Source organism: Strix uralensis, chromosome 3 (assembly GCF_047716275.1).
Source record: "Strix uralensis isolate ZFMK-TIS-50842 chromosome 3, bStrUra1, whole genome shotgun sequence".
NCBI lineage: Eukaryota > Metazoa > Chordata > Aves > Strigiformes > Strigidae > Strix > Strix uralensis.
In genome coordinates this window covers 52973367-52989436 of record NC_133974.1, presented here as the reverse complement: position 1 = coordinate 52989436, position 16070 = coordinate 52973367, and the positions used below count along the sequence as shown (strand labels likewise).

The 16070-nt window shown below is 36.3% G+C and overlaps 1 protein-coding gene across 1 annotated transcript in view; it reads right to left on the bottom strand.

The window, feature by feature from the left end:
* Positions 1–218: 218 nt before the first annotated feature.
* The window catches only part of SLC16A10 (solute carrier family 16 member 10), a 77808-nt gene continuing 61956 nt past the window's right edge, over positions 219–16070 (bottom strand). Inside the window, exons 4-6 of the mRNA XM_074862301.1 lie at positions 9663–9806; positions 6763–6991; positions 219–5555 (exon numbers count right to left, since the gene is read on the bottom strand). Coding sequence (XP_074718402.1) covers positions 5320–5555; positions 6763–6991; positions 9663–9806 — 609 coding nt within the window. The 3' untranslated portion in view covers positions 219–5319. The remainder of the gene's footprint in view (positions 5556–6762; positions 6992–9662; positions 9807–16070) is intronic.

Here is a 16070-nt window from a genome sequence, read left to right as displayed (position 1 = left end):
CAGTGCAATCAGAGTGAAATGGGTTGCGTCATATATTAATTTAGAAGCAAATGTAATGGGGACATTCCAGTCAGCACACAGTGGTAATAAAAGCTGTAAAGACTTTTGTACAGAAGTCTGCACATGAAATTCAATAATTACCAGAACACAAAATTACTTTTAAAAAATGACAAGTTTTACAGGAGAACAAGACTAAAAATGATGCATGCAATAACAAATGGGGCACTCAAGAACTACTATCTTTATTCTGAATAATTTGAGACCAATCACAGTTACTTTAGCACCATGAAAAACATTAGACATTCATTTCTTACCATTCTAACAAAGCAGAACTTTAAAGAATGGAGTTAAGGCTAGCAAAATGTGTATCCTTTAATATCAAAAACATACAAAATATGTCTATAAAGATACTTAAACATGTCAGCGTTATCAATATTAGGCCACATTTTTAGTATAAAATCACTCTAATCTTAGCCCACACAGTTCTGAAACATTAAAAATGTTGACACTATATATATATAAAAGACATAATGAAAATATGCCAAAGTTTACATGACTAGAAACTCACTGGCTGTCTGGAACTGTAATGGTGTTGTGCTTGTCAACAGTGAAACACACAAATGAAAATAATTACTTTTTCCTCTGCTGTCCCACATTCCAGTGCTACAGCTCCTGTAGTTAAATGCAGAATGTTTGTGTATGCCCTGCTCAAAACACATTGTATTTATATATACGTACACACACACACTCTTAATATCAGAGGGTCACTTCTGACAGAAGAATTAAGATGCCTAACAGTCAGCTTCCGTAACACTTCCAGCTCCCCAGAGGGGAATTGGGGCCCCAAACAAGGCAGCACCTCTGCTCCCTGCTCAGCAAGCAGCGAAGCAGGGACCTGCCCCGTGCCAGCACAGTGAGAACCTGGCTGCTTAAGCTAACCCGTGAGGATGATCCTAAGGATAGCAGCATTGATTCCCACCCTTATACTTCCTTTGGGGCTGCAAGGAAGCATCTCCTGTCCCTTGGGCATGTACTACCTGATGCAAAGAATCGAGCCAGGCATTTTTGCTTTAAAATGGTAGTGTGTTAAGTGTGTGATCAAAGTGTTCAACTAGTATGTGCAAGAACTGCCTTCAGCACTCTTGGGGGCCAATTCAACCTCACATCTCCCACTTCACAAAAACTTGCCTAGTCTTATCAGGCCACGACTATTCAAAGGTTTAATGCAGGGAAGAAGTTTGAGAACGGAAGGCCGAGAAGTACTATCCATATCCAATATGGTGTGTATCAGCTTTGACAATCCAGTGTCTCCAAAGGGAAGGGGGGAATGTATATGCCCAGACATTGTGCATGAAGAAGCAAAGGAGAAAAACATCAGTTGTCTACCTCATCTGATACTGAATATATCCTGAAGGATGGCCACAGAATGGCTATGTCATCTTTCACTTGACTGAGCAATTTAGGAAGGTTCCCAAATGGTCGCTGAAAATACTTTAAAAAGAAAATTAAATGTTAATGCTGAACAGACAAAGATCTGGATGAAAGAAATTCTAAGAGTATGTTAATTTGAAGTCTTGGTTTGAGCCTTGTACAGGTCTTCTAGCATGTAGCCAGAATAAATCCAACAATACTTTTTTTATTAAGTATACATTGTATATTGTTGCATAGCTTAGATGTAAATAAGAACCTGAAGGGTTTTCATTATTTCAGACTCTTTGCTGAACAGCTATATAAGATTTACAAGGATCTCATACCTACTGAAAAGACGTGTCAGCCATATATAAAACCAACCCCTTGGTCAAAATTAGTCTTGGTTTCAAGATCTGGTGTATTAAGTAACAGCATCAAGTAGCACTAGAAATTTCCCACTGCCATTTTAAGTGAACCTCTTTCTACCCACTTCTGAAGCTTACCCTGAGAACATTTAATGAAAAAAAGATTACTTTGTTTATAGGATGGGAGAGCAATGCCCATGAAAAGTAAGTACTCTAAGAACGGTTCTCAAGAGAGGGATACATCTGAATGATTGAAGGGTTTTCTTGAACTAAACCAGTATTGTAATTTTACAATCTACCCTCAATAAGATTAAATCTGGCATGAATTAGGTCATCAAAATATGAGCTCAGCAGGTTTCCCATGAAGATTTTCACACCTAAAAGTAAATTTTGTTACAAAAATTTATTTACATTTATTCAGTCAAAATAAAATTTAGTATTTGGTGCTCTTCTCATCTGGTTTTCAGAATAGCAACCATTTCTACATTATTCAATCATTTTTTCATAAATGTACTAAATAGTTGTATTCATGTTGGGTTTTTTGTGTTTTGTGTTGGGTTTTGTTGAGGTTTTTTTTAAGGGAGACAGCTAACCTCATTTTTAGAGCCTCAGGGCATATAAAATCCAGTATATCTCTAAATAAGTTTCTCAATGGTTAGTTAGCCTCACCGCTAACAATCTGAACTTTACTTTCATTTGAACTGCACCTTATCTAGCTTTAGGACACAATCTTCTTCTGCTTATGTCCAATAAAGAACATTTGCTATCGGACATTTTCCCCATAGATGCAAGCTAACAGTAAAGATGCCAACAGAATTCTCATGCATTAATTTACTTTTTTTTTAATACCTTTTCAGAAAAGTAATTTTTTTCTGAAGCCTTCCAGTTTTAGCATTGTTGTAAAACAAGCACCAACATCAGAAATAGGTTCATTATTCCAACATCATCACACCAGCATAGATTCTTTACCCCTGGCTCTGCATCCCTCTTGTCTGACATCCCGTTCACAAGCTGGTTTTAATGTAGTAATTACTCCTAAACAATTATTCACTCATACCCTCTTCCTGGAGACTCTGGGGTGCTTTTTTAAAAAAAGCTGTCCTTCATATTTGTGAGCATGATTTACATTTTTAGTTACTCAAATACAAGAGTTTGGATTTTTATATACAGATACATTTTTAAAGGGTATGGCAATAATTAATCCATACTGCTGTTATACTATTTCTGTATCATTTCTAAAACTTAGCAACAATTATTTTATATTCTCTCCCAGATAATTTATATAGATACAGAGCAGCAAGTCAGGAAGAGGCCACATTTACATCACAATATCAAATTGCATCAGTGCTAAAAAGCAGCCTTGGTTTTGGTTAAAAACTCAACGCTAAAAACACACGAAACAAGATCTGTGATGAACACTAATTTTTCATAACAAAGCAATAGGAAACAAGAGGCTTTTGCCACACTTACTCAGCACCTTTTACATTGCAAATAAAAGATAATACTGAATAACATGTTCTACAGAAATACTCCAGACACGAACAGCAGAGGCTGTTAACATCATTTTTATAATGAAGGCAGCATTTTGTAGTCATTTTAATTAACAATACTATGAATATTTTAATGACATTTTTAGAAGTACTCATGAGGTGCAGAAGCACAAGTCCCAGTGAACCTAAAGGGACCTCTGATTTACAGATTGGTTTGGGTTTTTCCCACCTCCAAGTCCCTCCCATTCACCTCTAACATTAAGATCCGATTCTTTTAAACCTCACTCGTGTAAAGCAGGGATTGAAATTCTGCAATATAAAAAAAGGTATGAGCTTTGGTCTCCAATAATTAGGATGCTTTGCATTATTATATTTAAAGGACTCTGTAAGTTGATAGATGTAAACATTCTATGCAATAGTATTGCTAATATAATGTTGTATATCAGAAATGTATCTAGGCTTTCTGAGCAATTTACTACAACTCTGGAGAAAGAAAAATAATAAAAATAGAAAAGACAATAAAGGTTATAACTTTAAAACAGTATGCCTCCATGGTTTATGTAAAGAACAGGTATTGTTACTAATTAAGAAAATGCACATCAATCTGCATTTTGTCTTCAGATCACATTTAGTTTACTCTTTGCTATGACATTTCTAAACAAGAAAACAAAAATTATTGGTATTGAATGGACTTGAAATAACGAATGATTAAGTATTCCACTGCATTGCTGATCCATATCCACAAATAAACAATGTACTTGGAAGTGGTTTATGATAAACTGAAAAGCAGTGTTTTCATCTCAAAGTATTATGCTTTCAAATATTTTTCAGAGAAAGAGATTTTCAGAAATACCTGCTTGACAAATAGTGCATAATACTTAAGAATACATAAGTAACAGGGTCATATGTCTAGTACATGAAGCAAGAAATAGGACATGCAAAGACATTTCTTTATATTTGAAAAAAATACGGAGCTATATCCTACGTGCAATTGAACACAGCTATAAAGACCTATAATCAACCTGCATGTTCACTTAGTGCAAAAATCTTTAATTGTTGAATGTCATTTTAATAGCTCATGCATATTTCCATGTTAAAACCAACTTATTATTGCACTTAGAATGTATCCTTTAAAGCTGTCTTGTTTTTAAGAAGAACCTAAGTACAACAGAATAATTTGAAATTTAGTCCAATTCACAATACCGCTCCAAAGTATCACTGTCAGTACAACTTCAAAACTGTCAGCTATTCTGAGGTTTAGCTGAAAAAGAGATATACACATATGCATGAATAGTATTGCCTTCACCAAATAAAAAAAGAATCTATCATTCAGCAGCTTTACTTCTGAATGTGTTTGCACTCAGAGCTTAGTTTGCACATACTCAAAACCTGTGCCCATCAAAAATTTCATCCTTTAACATTCTTCGCTTGGGCTACTGTGAAAAGGTGAATGCAAAAACAAGTGAGTGTTTAAGCAAACTGAACAGGCTGGGGTATTTAGAGAAAATAAAACAGATGTTTAATAATTTAGCTTTCTAATGCAAAATTATTTCAGCAAGAGTTAAGGGGAACAAAAATATGCATACGCATTTTCATGATATAGAATTGTATAAGACTGTAAAACAGCATGAGAAACTTCAAAAAACCAAATCAGTCGTGAGGGCTACTACATTTTCCAGTACAAACACTCACGGGTGTGCCTGCGTTGGATGAACCATAAAAGTTATTGAAGAATCCTGGGTCAGTGAACCAAAACCAGCTTTCACTCTTGCAGAAATAGGTTCTGCTGAATTAGAAAAATATTCTCTTCACACACAGAATCACTACACGCGTACACGTTAATGCTACAAAACTTCAAATACCTTGAAAATGTGGCTTGAAATCAAACTCAACAGCTCATCAAAAAAAGTTCAATGGTATAAAAGATTCTTATAGCAGTTTTGCAATTTCAGCGATAGTTCAAGACTTCTTCAGTATCACATAGTATCTTCAGCCAAAAAGTACAAATCTAGCTTTGGTAGAAGAAGGTTGGGTTGGTATAGGAAAAAAAAGCATCAAAACCCAGATTCCATTTCTTTGACTGGCTTTTCTGTAGTGTCCGACACCAAAGTGCTTTCATTTTCCAACATTTTCTCAGTAGTTTCTCCATCAACACACTTTGTTCTTTCTTTTAAGTTCTGCCGTTCATGAACCCAGGGGATGAAACATAATATAGCTCCACCAATAATGGGAGGGACTCCAGCCAGGTAGAATGCTACATCATAGGTGCCAAGGTGATCATATAGCAAACCTGTAAAGACAGAAAGTTACCACTGATAAATAATGGGGCCTCGGGAATCTACAAAAAACAGGTCTTTTCTTTGGATTCAGAAACTTGAATGCTGGCACAGATTATTATAACCACTAATCTGACCGATGGCCAAATGCATATATATAGGTAGAAAAGTATTCCAGAGTTGATTTAAAGACTCCAGGTAACAAAGAACTCAGTATGTCACCACTCAACTGCTTAGTTACCACCCATCATTAAAAACATGTACCATATTTCCTATCTGAAAGTTGCTCATTTCAGGTTCTCCAGTACTTGAATCCTGCAGTGGACTTGGAGAAATCCTCCTTCTTTTGGTAACAGTTGCCTTTGGTCAAGGTGCCTCTTAATCTTATTCTAGGTATACTGCATATATTGCGTTCCTGGTAGCCTCTTATTAAAAAGTGTGTTTTCCAACAATTCACTCTAACTGCTCTTAGAAAACTACTCCCATTAATCAAATTCTATTTAAGTATTAATAGCTGTGATAGTGTATCCAGATCAGAAAGTGCCTAGTCTATGCTGTTCTAGCTTTAAAATGTTGTTCTTTATAGTGCTGCATAGTTCAGTTACGTCTTACTGCGCTTACTATCTTTCAGTAGCACTCACAAGACCTTAGGGTAAATTACGATTGAAAATCATCAGTGGTAAGGATTATAGCTTACGCTATTTCCACGTCCCAAAGAACTTCCAAATTTCATCTTCAAAATCTGTACTTTGTCTGACAGTCTCCCATCAAAAAATGAAAAAAGCCAGTGTTCCTACTTGTAAGAAGCAATTAAAGTGACTAGAGCTTTTATCCTCACAATTGTTTTTGTATGAGCAAATTTTGGAGTACAATTAATTTTCAGACTTTAGTTTTTGAGTCCTCCTGTAACAATCAACATATAGGCTGTCACCTCAACAGCCTGGAAAATGTCAGGTCCTCAATCCAACTGGAAACCTATCTTTCTTCCGAGGAATGTTTCACATCTGTGTAACTTAATAAAAAAGACTGAAGCAAACTTTAAAGAGTACAGTAAATTAATAACCTATGAGCAGCAGTTATGCGCGCCATATATTCTGGAGCACATACCAAGAAAGCTTCCAATGTAAGTGCACTCCATATGATGTAGGAACAGAAAATATGGCCAAAAGGTCGTGCAACCACAGAAGCATATTTACAGCTACAGACCATGTCTATACTTACCTGCAATGGGTGGACCAGCTGTCATAGGTATTGACATGAGTCCTAGGAGAAATCCTATGGCCTGGGAGACATCCTGAGCCCCAACAAGCTCAAAGGCAATAGGAGCCATAATACAAATGAAGCACCCATCAAACAGGCCCATGAAGAGACAGACGGCAATGAGACCCCCAAAGATATGGCACAGTGGAATCATCATAGACATCAGGCCAATAAAGAAGAATGAGGCCACCTAAATACGACCAAAGAAAAAAATATAAGAACATGGTGCATCAAATCAGCAAAGATTAAGGGAACAAATGAGCTTTCTTGCATTTGTAGTGAATTAAATTTTCTGTCTCTACTTCAAAATAAATATAAGCAGTCTCCATGGATTGCCACCATCAGAAGTTACATACCAAGATAAAGACAAACACATATAACTGTCATGCCATGCAATCAAAGAAATTCCACTACCCATTTCACAAGTTTTCAAAATGCATCTGTAATCAACTATCCTGCAGTGATTATGTAAGGTCATTTCTCATGCACCAACACTTTTTGAAAAGTTACTCTCTGCTCTTTTCACAAATGAAAGTCACAAAAATATCAATAGTTTAATATAGCTGAAACACTATAATTAGACTCCTCACTGTTGTAATTTAAGTAAAAATATCACTACTATGAGTGATTACTTCAGGGTGTTTATATTCAGAGATGGTATTTGAAAGCCTCGTTTCATTTTTTCCACATAAAGCTATCTTGCTGTATTCCTGTAGGCATCCATACTTACAAAGATTTTATATTATAATCTTAATCTAAGATTATTATTTGTTTGTTGTAAATTAAAGGAATAAAACTCTGTCTTCCAGCAAGACAAAGCAGAATTAAAAAGAAAATAAAAAAGGTAAGAGTTTTTTTTACTTGTGCATCATCCACATGTCAGCATAAGAAACCAATGTCCCAGCTAACCGCACAAACGTTTTCCAAACAAGACATATGCATTATGCATTTGTCACTTGTAGACCATTAAAGAAAAAAAAGGTTACTTAAAAACTACTAGACATCACATTTTTTTGACAGGTAAGTGACATCAAATCAATTACTTCATTAGGAAAAGTCTTTAAGCAGACAGCTACATGAAACAATTTTCAGGACAGCATAACAATTCTTTTAGGTAATGTACTTTATTTAGCATACTAAAGAACAACTGTTGTGAAGCATCTTAAGTATGGTATAGGAATAGAAACAATGAAAAACTGGGCTTCTTACAGGAACTTAAGGATAGAGGTGAAGAAATTATCAGTTCTGTGTATTCCAATACAAAAGATACAAATATTGAGATGAGTTTATATCTAAGTAGTAATGTGGTTACCTGTAGACAAACTCTAAACAAGATATTGTTGACCAGATTCTTTGTATTATCATACCATGGTAAAAGTGGCACTAAAACCTGAATCACTAAAATTTGTATCCAGAAGAGACAAAATGCATCATCCTGTTCCTAAAGAGAATTTATAAAGCAAAATCCAGCAAAACAGGTCTGTAAGAAAGAATGCAAAAACAGAAAGATGATGGAACTTGCTGGGTAGAAGTCTTGTAAGTTGTTCAATTATGAGACAGTAAAGTTCTAAGAGAAAAGAGATTTCATTAGCATTAGTCAAAATTAATTTTTAAATAATTTTTGCATGAGATAGGATGATAGTATGAACTGTTGGGCAATCTAGAATAATACTTGAGGTGAATATTCACTTTTCCTCAAAAATGCTCCTTTGAAACAGGAGAGCTGAAGGTGCTGGGGCATGGCTTAGCAAAAGTTAATGTTTTCCTTCTTAAAATTAGGTGAAGCCAACAGTACTCAGAAGCATCCTAGTTCATGCCCTAAACAAGAGTCCATCATTTTCAGTTCTAGCTATTCAAGGCAAAGAATAAAAATGCTTGTAGCTTTACCGCAAGTTTGGTATTACTGCTTTGTAAATCATGTGTAACATCTCAATGCTGCCTTTTCATTTTTTATCTTAATATTCATATTTCCTGAAAGTGTAACAACAGGTATCAATGCAAATGAATGAGATACAGTCCCAGTCTCTAGCATCAGGGAATCTAAATGTATCTAACTATGGCCACAAATACTCCCATCTTCAGAAAGGTTTTTCCTAAGAATTGTTTTCAATAATGTAGTACAGATAATAGCCATTAGATGTCTCCCTTGTTACTCATTTTAAAACAATAAAACAAGAACAGCCAGTGGTTGATAACACTCAAGTTATTAACTAAAGCTTTTCCAAAAATCTACACTAACATTGCTACTGTCTCAAAAAAAAAAAAATTGTTTTTAGGTGTGGAGGGGGAAAAAAGTGTATATCCTCCTTCATCCAGAAGCTTCAGCATTTCTGGAAGCTGTGACCCTTCAATTCAGCAAAATCTCCTCAACTAAGCACTACTTATATTCCCATGGCTTTACCAGTGTACACTATGAACAGAATATACGTGACATCAAATTATCACATATCAAAGTTAAAGAGATCCAAAATCCTTAATGGAGGAACATAGAAAAAAAATTAATTTTTCTGCAACCATCATGAAATCATGGGATAAAACAAGAAAAGTAGAATCTAGAGAATCCCCAAGGGTTTTCTCACTCACATGCTAATGATTAGTAATTTCTTTCATTCCCAGCTGAAAACAGCCAGCAGGTAGTAGACATGTTTCCTTAGCATTAAAAAGAGAAAAAACCAATCAGACATTTGTGAACTTTGCACCAAAGGCTCCTAGTATCAAAAAACATATATAAAGTTTTCTAGAGTTTTGAAATTTCTCAAATTTGAATCTCCAATCAGTTAATTCTGCTTACTTAATAGTACTTCAACCAAAGCCTTCAGAATATTGTTTGTATATTCCTTCAGCATGGTGTGAAGACATACCTGTAAATAAACTTTTCTTGCACCAGGAATATAATCTGCAACTCTGCCAAAGATTAATCTGCCAACTCCTGAAGTAATGCCCAGACACAGCAGAAGCACTTCTTCTGGCACGCTGTCACCAAATCTGTCTTTTACATGCTTCATCTGTTTAAAAGAGGGTGGAGAAAATAAACTGGCTTTAGAGTGAAAAGGAATATAAACTTTAGGAAACTTGGGTTAAATAGAAATAATCTGTGAATCTCAGACTTACAAATATGGCTACAAATGGTCAACTAACTTACTCTGCTTTTACAGATTTTAGAAAAAGTTTTGCACTGGCTTACCAGTATTAAGTGCAATACAATAAAACCAATCTGAAACATGTTGTTGCTTTATTCACAATTAAGGAACTTAAGCCAAGAAAACAAGAGTGCGTCTAATACCAAGAAATTTTAAGAGAATCTATAAGTGTTCTCCCCAACCACATTTAATTTACTAGTTATAGATTTAACATAGCACAGAATTTGCAAGGGCTGTGTAGAACTGGTTGCTTCACCAGCTGGGGCATACTTTCAGGTCTGAAGGTTGATTAATGAGTGTCACCGCAGTGCTGTTCTGTGCATTAAGACAGATAAATGTTCTCAAACTTTTAACATAGCTCAAGGACAGGAGCGAGAAGTAGAGGGGCAGAGAGTTGGAGGCCAGACAGTCCAAGTAGGAGGGGCCCTCCAGACTGCCTCATCCTGACCTCCACGATCACCATCACATCCAGGGGCAAGGAGGAAGAGAAGCAGGAACCACCTGCAGTGCCAAACAGAACAGCAAACACTTCTAGGAGAGGGTGCAGCTACAGCACAGCAATAAAAGGGGCAGACTGGAAGAATGATTTATCAGCCACTTCAACCTAAAGGAGTAAAGCAACTGACTGACAGCCCTCACAGCAGGTCATCAACTACAATGGGATGAACTACCACTAGCAGTAATTTTAACCTTTCAAGTCACATTTTAGAAAAAATTTTTTAAAAAATCACAAGACTGGCTTGATGGATTTCGATTTTTTTATATTCTTCCTCATTCTGCAGTGGGTTTTGTTGGTTTGTGGAGTTAAATGGTTAATGGTTAAATCGACCATGAAGACCATAAATTACCCATAAGAAAGGATTTTGCACAATCACTTTTCGAAACACGCTTGGCAATACCAAATATGCCAAAGCAGGCATGAGAAGATGTAGAAATCATTTACATAGACCTGAAATCCCTTGTGCTCATAACTAGTTCCGGACAAGAAACTCTAAAGACTCAGGTGTGAAGAAGCAAACAGAAGAAACCGATTTTAAGTAAATGTGTAGTAAAAACAAATATTTGAGGGACAAGGTGACCACAGGCTAACAGGCCTGGATAGCAAAAGCTGCACACCAATTTTTGTTATTAATTCTGATATCAAACTAGAGAACCCTTAATTTCCTATCTATAAAATGGGAAAGTTCTGTTTTAGTAAATACTCCTAGAGCAAAATAGTCAAGATTCTTTCCTGGCCAGAGTGTTAATACACAAGCAGAGCCTCTTTTTCCAACATAAACAGGATTTGCTGAGTGATGGTGATTTTCTTAAGTATAAAATCAGTTGGGTTTTGCTTACATGTGATGGAAAGTCTACTAAATTTAATATTAATTTGTCCAATATGATTTATTTTGTCAGAAATGAAAAAATAAAGGTTAGTGGTTTTGTTTTGTTTTTAAAGAATAACTTCTAACTTCAATTGAAAACAGATGCTTGTTCTTTCCATTTCTTGAGTTTATTTTGTTCTGTGCTTTTTAAAATACATTTGGGAACAGAATCTGATGAAATTTTTCAGCTGGAATGATATTTAAACATGAAAGATAAGTTGCTCTATTTATTCCCTTTCTGTCAAAGGTGGGAAGAAGAAAAGCTGACAGTTTTCCTACCCCTACCCTTATGTGCCTGTCAACACCTGCTGGCCCAGCCGAGGAGAGAAGCCAAGGTATTTTCTGCCATTCTTGCCACCTGTTCCACTTCCATGTTTCTGCAGCCTCCAGCTTGTTTAATTAGCAGACCTGATTCATACACTCCCCAGAGGCTTTTCAAGAGGTAAGATAAAGCTCTACATCTAGATAACTATTAACCTTGCCATCTGCAACTGAGTAACTGGATTTCTCAAAGCTGCACTCTGAGGGCAAAATGCCATCCTCTTTAATTTATGGGGGGAAATATTGGATTCAAACAACTCCTTAAGTAGGAAAATAACTGCTACTCATCTTGATCTTAAAATATCTAAAGTAGTTTGTTTGTTTTTTTTTTTTTTTTTTTTAAGTTTTCACTCCTCTTAAGCACATCATAACCTTGAAGAGAGCTGCCAACTAGATGCAAGGAGAAACTTTTTCCCCAGGAGGGCAGTAGGCAGTGGCACAAGCTGCCCGGAGAGCTTGTTCGGTCTCCTTCCTTGGAGGTTTTTTCCAGACCCAAGTGCACAAAGCCCTGAGCAACCCTGTCTGATCTCAGAGCTGACCCTCTGATCCTTAACAGCATATTCAATCTTCAGTGATACAGTCACTAAATAAGCTACAACAGCAGTATTAACTGAATATCTGAAAATACAGTGATTCAGGATTAATTCAGTACTGTAAGTGCTAACTCATTATGGACTTAGAGACATTTCTTGTAACTATAGGTTAAATATATTTATTTATGATGAAGTAACAAAAAAGAGATTCAGATTTCCACAGATTTTTAGCTGATAGAACTACTCAAAAATCCCACGATAGGCAATTACTTGTGAACCTTCTCAGGCAGCATCTCATGCATTAACACTCTTGTCACTGCAGAACTATACAGGCTGTAATTATGTGACACTCTGGGCATTATCTACAGCAGTCAAATGGGGACCCAGGCACATCAAAAGAATTTCCCTATGGGTTTTACCTGTTCTCAGTAATGTAGCTAGCTCCTCATTCATTAGAGCTGTGTGCATGCTGAATTGCAGGTCTGATTTTTTTTCCAAACAGAGAAAAGGCCTGTAATTTTGCCTGAGCCAACTAATACAAAATTTCCCAACTAGAATTGCTGCTTTACTATTTCAAAATAAGTTATCTTTGTACAATCCAATTTTCCAACTCAAGACATAGACAGTGGACAATATAACTGAATGCATACCTGGCACCAGCATTCTACCTTATACCCTTGCTCTCTATTATTAGGGTAATGCATACAAACACAGATCTTACTGTCCAAATTCTCATTACCGTTAGGATAAGACTAGAAGAAATTAGCCACTTGGTAGTGGCTGGAATGCTTTCAGATATACTGTTTTAGCTAACCTCTCTCTATCCCAGATTTTGCCAAGATCTTCTATTCAATGCACACATATTTCAGCTATATTCATGCACTGAATCAAAGACAGAACAATCTGAGCATAGCTGTAGTTCCTTTTTCCAAACAAGAGAACCTGAATCTGAAAGAAGTGGTAATGAACTAGTAAGAAACAATTCTTTCTCTGTCAACTGCTTTCTTCCTGCATATATTCCATTTTGGGACTTCCCAAAGTTGTAAAGCTTTAGCAGGCTAAATTCAGTGCAATCTCTTTCTCACTGAAAGAGGTGGCCAACAGCAACATACAACATAGAAAAGTTTGAGCACATGAAAATCAGCATTGTCTTTAGTTCTGATGCAAGTCCTGATTTCTGACACTTTCATTCAGAGCCAGTGTAAGGATAAAATGAAATATATACAGAGCACTGCTAGTACCCTTCATAAATTGGAGATATTATTCATAGCTGCTCCAAATTAACAGTTTCCTGAAAGAGCTGAGAGGGGGGTTCTTTTGCTTTTGATTTTCTTTCCCTGACAGGAAAAGAAAAAGGATAGCCTGTACAAACTCACTCTTCGTGCTTTCCAGAAATGTACAAGTCCTATAGAAATCCAGGCAAAACTGTGATTCCTTGGAACACAAAGTGGTGAGCCATGCCTGTAAGTAACAAAGATGAAGCTTTGCATGAGGTGTCAGATGAGTCTAAAACATAACCTTACAGGCAAAAACTATGATCAGAGACTATGAATCCATCATAGTGCTCATGGTATGGAATCTGCCCTGAGGTATAATCATTTGTAATATCCAGAACTGTTTTAATAATATTGTTTTTTCAGTACTAATTAGCCTTCTTAGTCATGCAGCAATTTTCAATCCAGACACCCAAAATATTTCTAGACTTGTATAATCTATGAGACTTAGCCATCAACCTAGGCATGGCAATACATCCATAATCTATTGATTCGACTATTACTACCATGGCCTTCAAAAACCCATTCAGTATTATTAGAAGACATGATGGCCTTATCATTCCATCACTCAAGGTTTGGGTTTTTTACCAAGCTGTAAGTGAAAAAAAGGCAAAAGACAAAAAAACCGAAGTGTATGTCCAAGTAAGGGTATTAGCAACTGATGGGACACAACTGGAGTGGGTATATGTAGAAAGATTATACTGGTGCTCATCATCAAGACTACAATTAGATCCTCAGAAAAAGCTTAGGTTTATTTCACACACATCTCCTGAGAAAAGAACAACAGCCTTACTAACTATGTACAGATCTTTCTGGACTGTTGGTGCCATCACACAGCAGCCTTCCTTCAATGAACAAGTCAACCACATGCCTAAACAAGCTGATTCCTTCAAGGGCCTAGAGAGCAATGCTAACTGGTGCTTTGACAAAGATCTGTCAACAACTTTGTAGTGAACTGTCCTGGAAGATTGAAAGTTTCAGTATGTTCTGAAAAACAGAGCATAAAGTAACTCTGGACAAGTCACTGTTTATTCTCTAATATAAGAACTCACCACAAAATGGGGATATGGGGAGGGGGGAAGAATCAGAGAAAGAAACTTGGTTGCCAGAGAACTGTATGATACTAGGAACAGGGAAGATCATTTAATGCAAATACTTTTCTGGTTCAGACTCCAAAGAAACTTTTACTGAGTCCAAAACTAGCAAATGAACCAGCAGCTCCCAACTCCTGAACATCTACTGAAATGATGATGATCATCATGTTAAGAGACGCAAAATAGCATCACTAATACCTAATGCAGATCCATTTTTAAGGGAGTGCCATCATCCTGAGATGGCTACAATAGCATTTTTTAGAAATGTCTTCACATGACAAAAATATGCATATATACATCTTCAAGATAATTCCAGTTTACATACTTGCCACAACAATAATACCTCTTTCTATTTCTGGTCAATTTAACCTACATAATGAACAAGGAGAGAATTAAAGAAACAAGGTGATTATTACAGGACAATCAGGAAATTTTCTATTGTTTCTTTAAGCAGATTAAACAGAATAATCCATACATCATAAGGATTCAGAACAAGTATAATCTGAATTTCCTAAATCTGAATTTCTTAAGTAAAACTGAACATAACAGTTAACTGTTAATCCTAACATAAAAAGGTTAAGAATTCAGATTAGATTAAGAAAAACTCAGGTTGACAATTACATAGTTAAAATTGTTTGGTTGGTTTTCTCCCCCAAAATAACTGGTCCTGAAGAAATCTGCCCTAAATAATAAAAAATAAAATCTTAAAGCTGTTAGCATTATCTTTAAGAGCATGTGAAAGATGAGTATGATCCCAGAGATCAAAACAGGCAACTGATAGCATAAAACTTAACTTGGAGAAACCAAGACAACAGTTGTTAACCAATAAACGGTTTTTCTACCTAAGAGTCACAAATGCTGATTGTTTTTAAAGTAATTAAACCTGTTCTCCGGTCTTGAGAGAGTAAATGCCAGTTGGTAGGCCTGAAAGACATTCAGGGAATAGTGCAAGAAAGCATGCTGGGGACTGAGAAAGACCTGAAGCATGGGGCACAACCCCTACTCTCCAGCACAAGACAGTCCATGACTTCTGCTCTTTCCCTCTTCCACTCCACTTCATCTCTCAGGGTATTTTCAAGTCCTATCCTCCACTAATAGCTCCTGGAAGTGCCAACAGAAACTGGATCCCATTGGAGCCACAAGAGACAGCATTAAAAAATGGGCACAAGGATACTGGGAGGTTGATGTGGCTTGGGCAGCAGCAGCAAGACAGATAAGGCACACATGTACCTAGGGAAACTCACAGTGACTGAGAACAAGGATGAAGAATAAACCCAGGGGTGTGTAAGAACTGAAGTATTACATACACATGAGGACTGAGAGTTAAATTGTCAAATAACTTACCCTTTTTAAGCATTTTTAAAATTGATTCTCATTTGTGACTACAATCCACAACTTAGTCTTAGTTCTCTCCATTCCTTGTGGCCCTAAAGCAGTTTCCTGTGCCTGTCTTACTCTCAAAACTCAACTAGCCACTATGTCCAAAATTAGCTACTGTCAGCAAGTCCTAAAGAGTTCCAGGTCAATCGCATTAAATTGA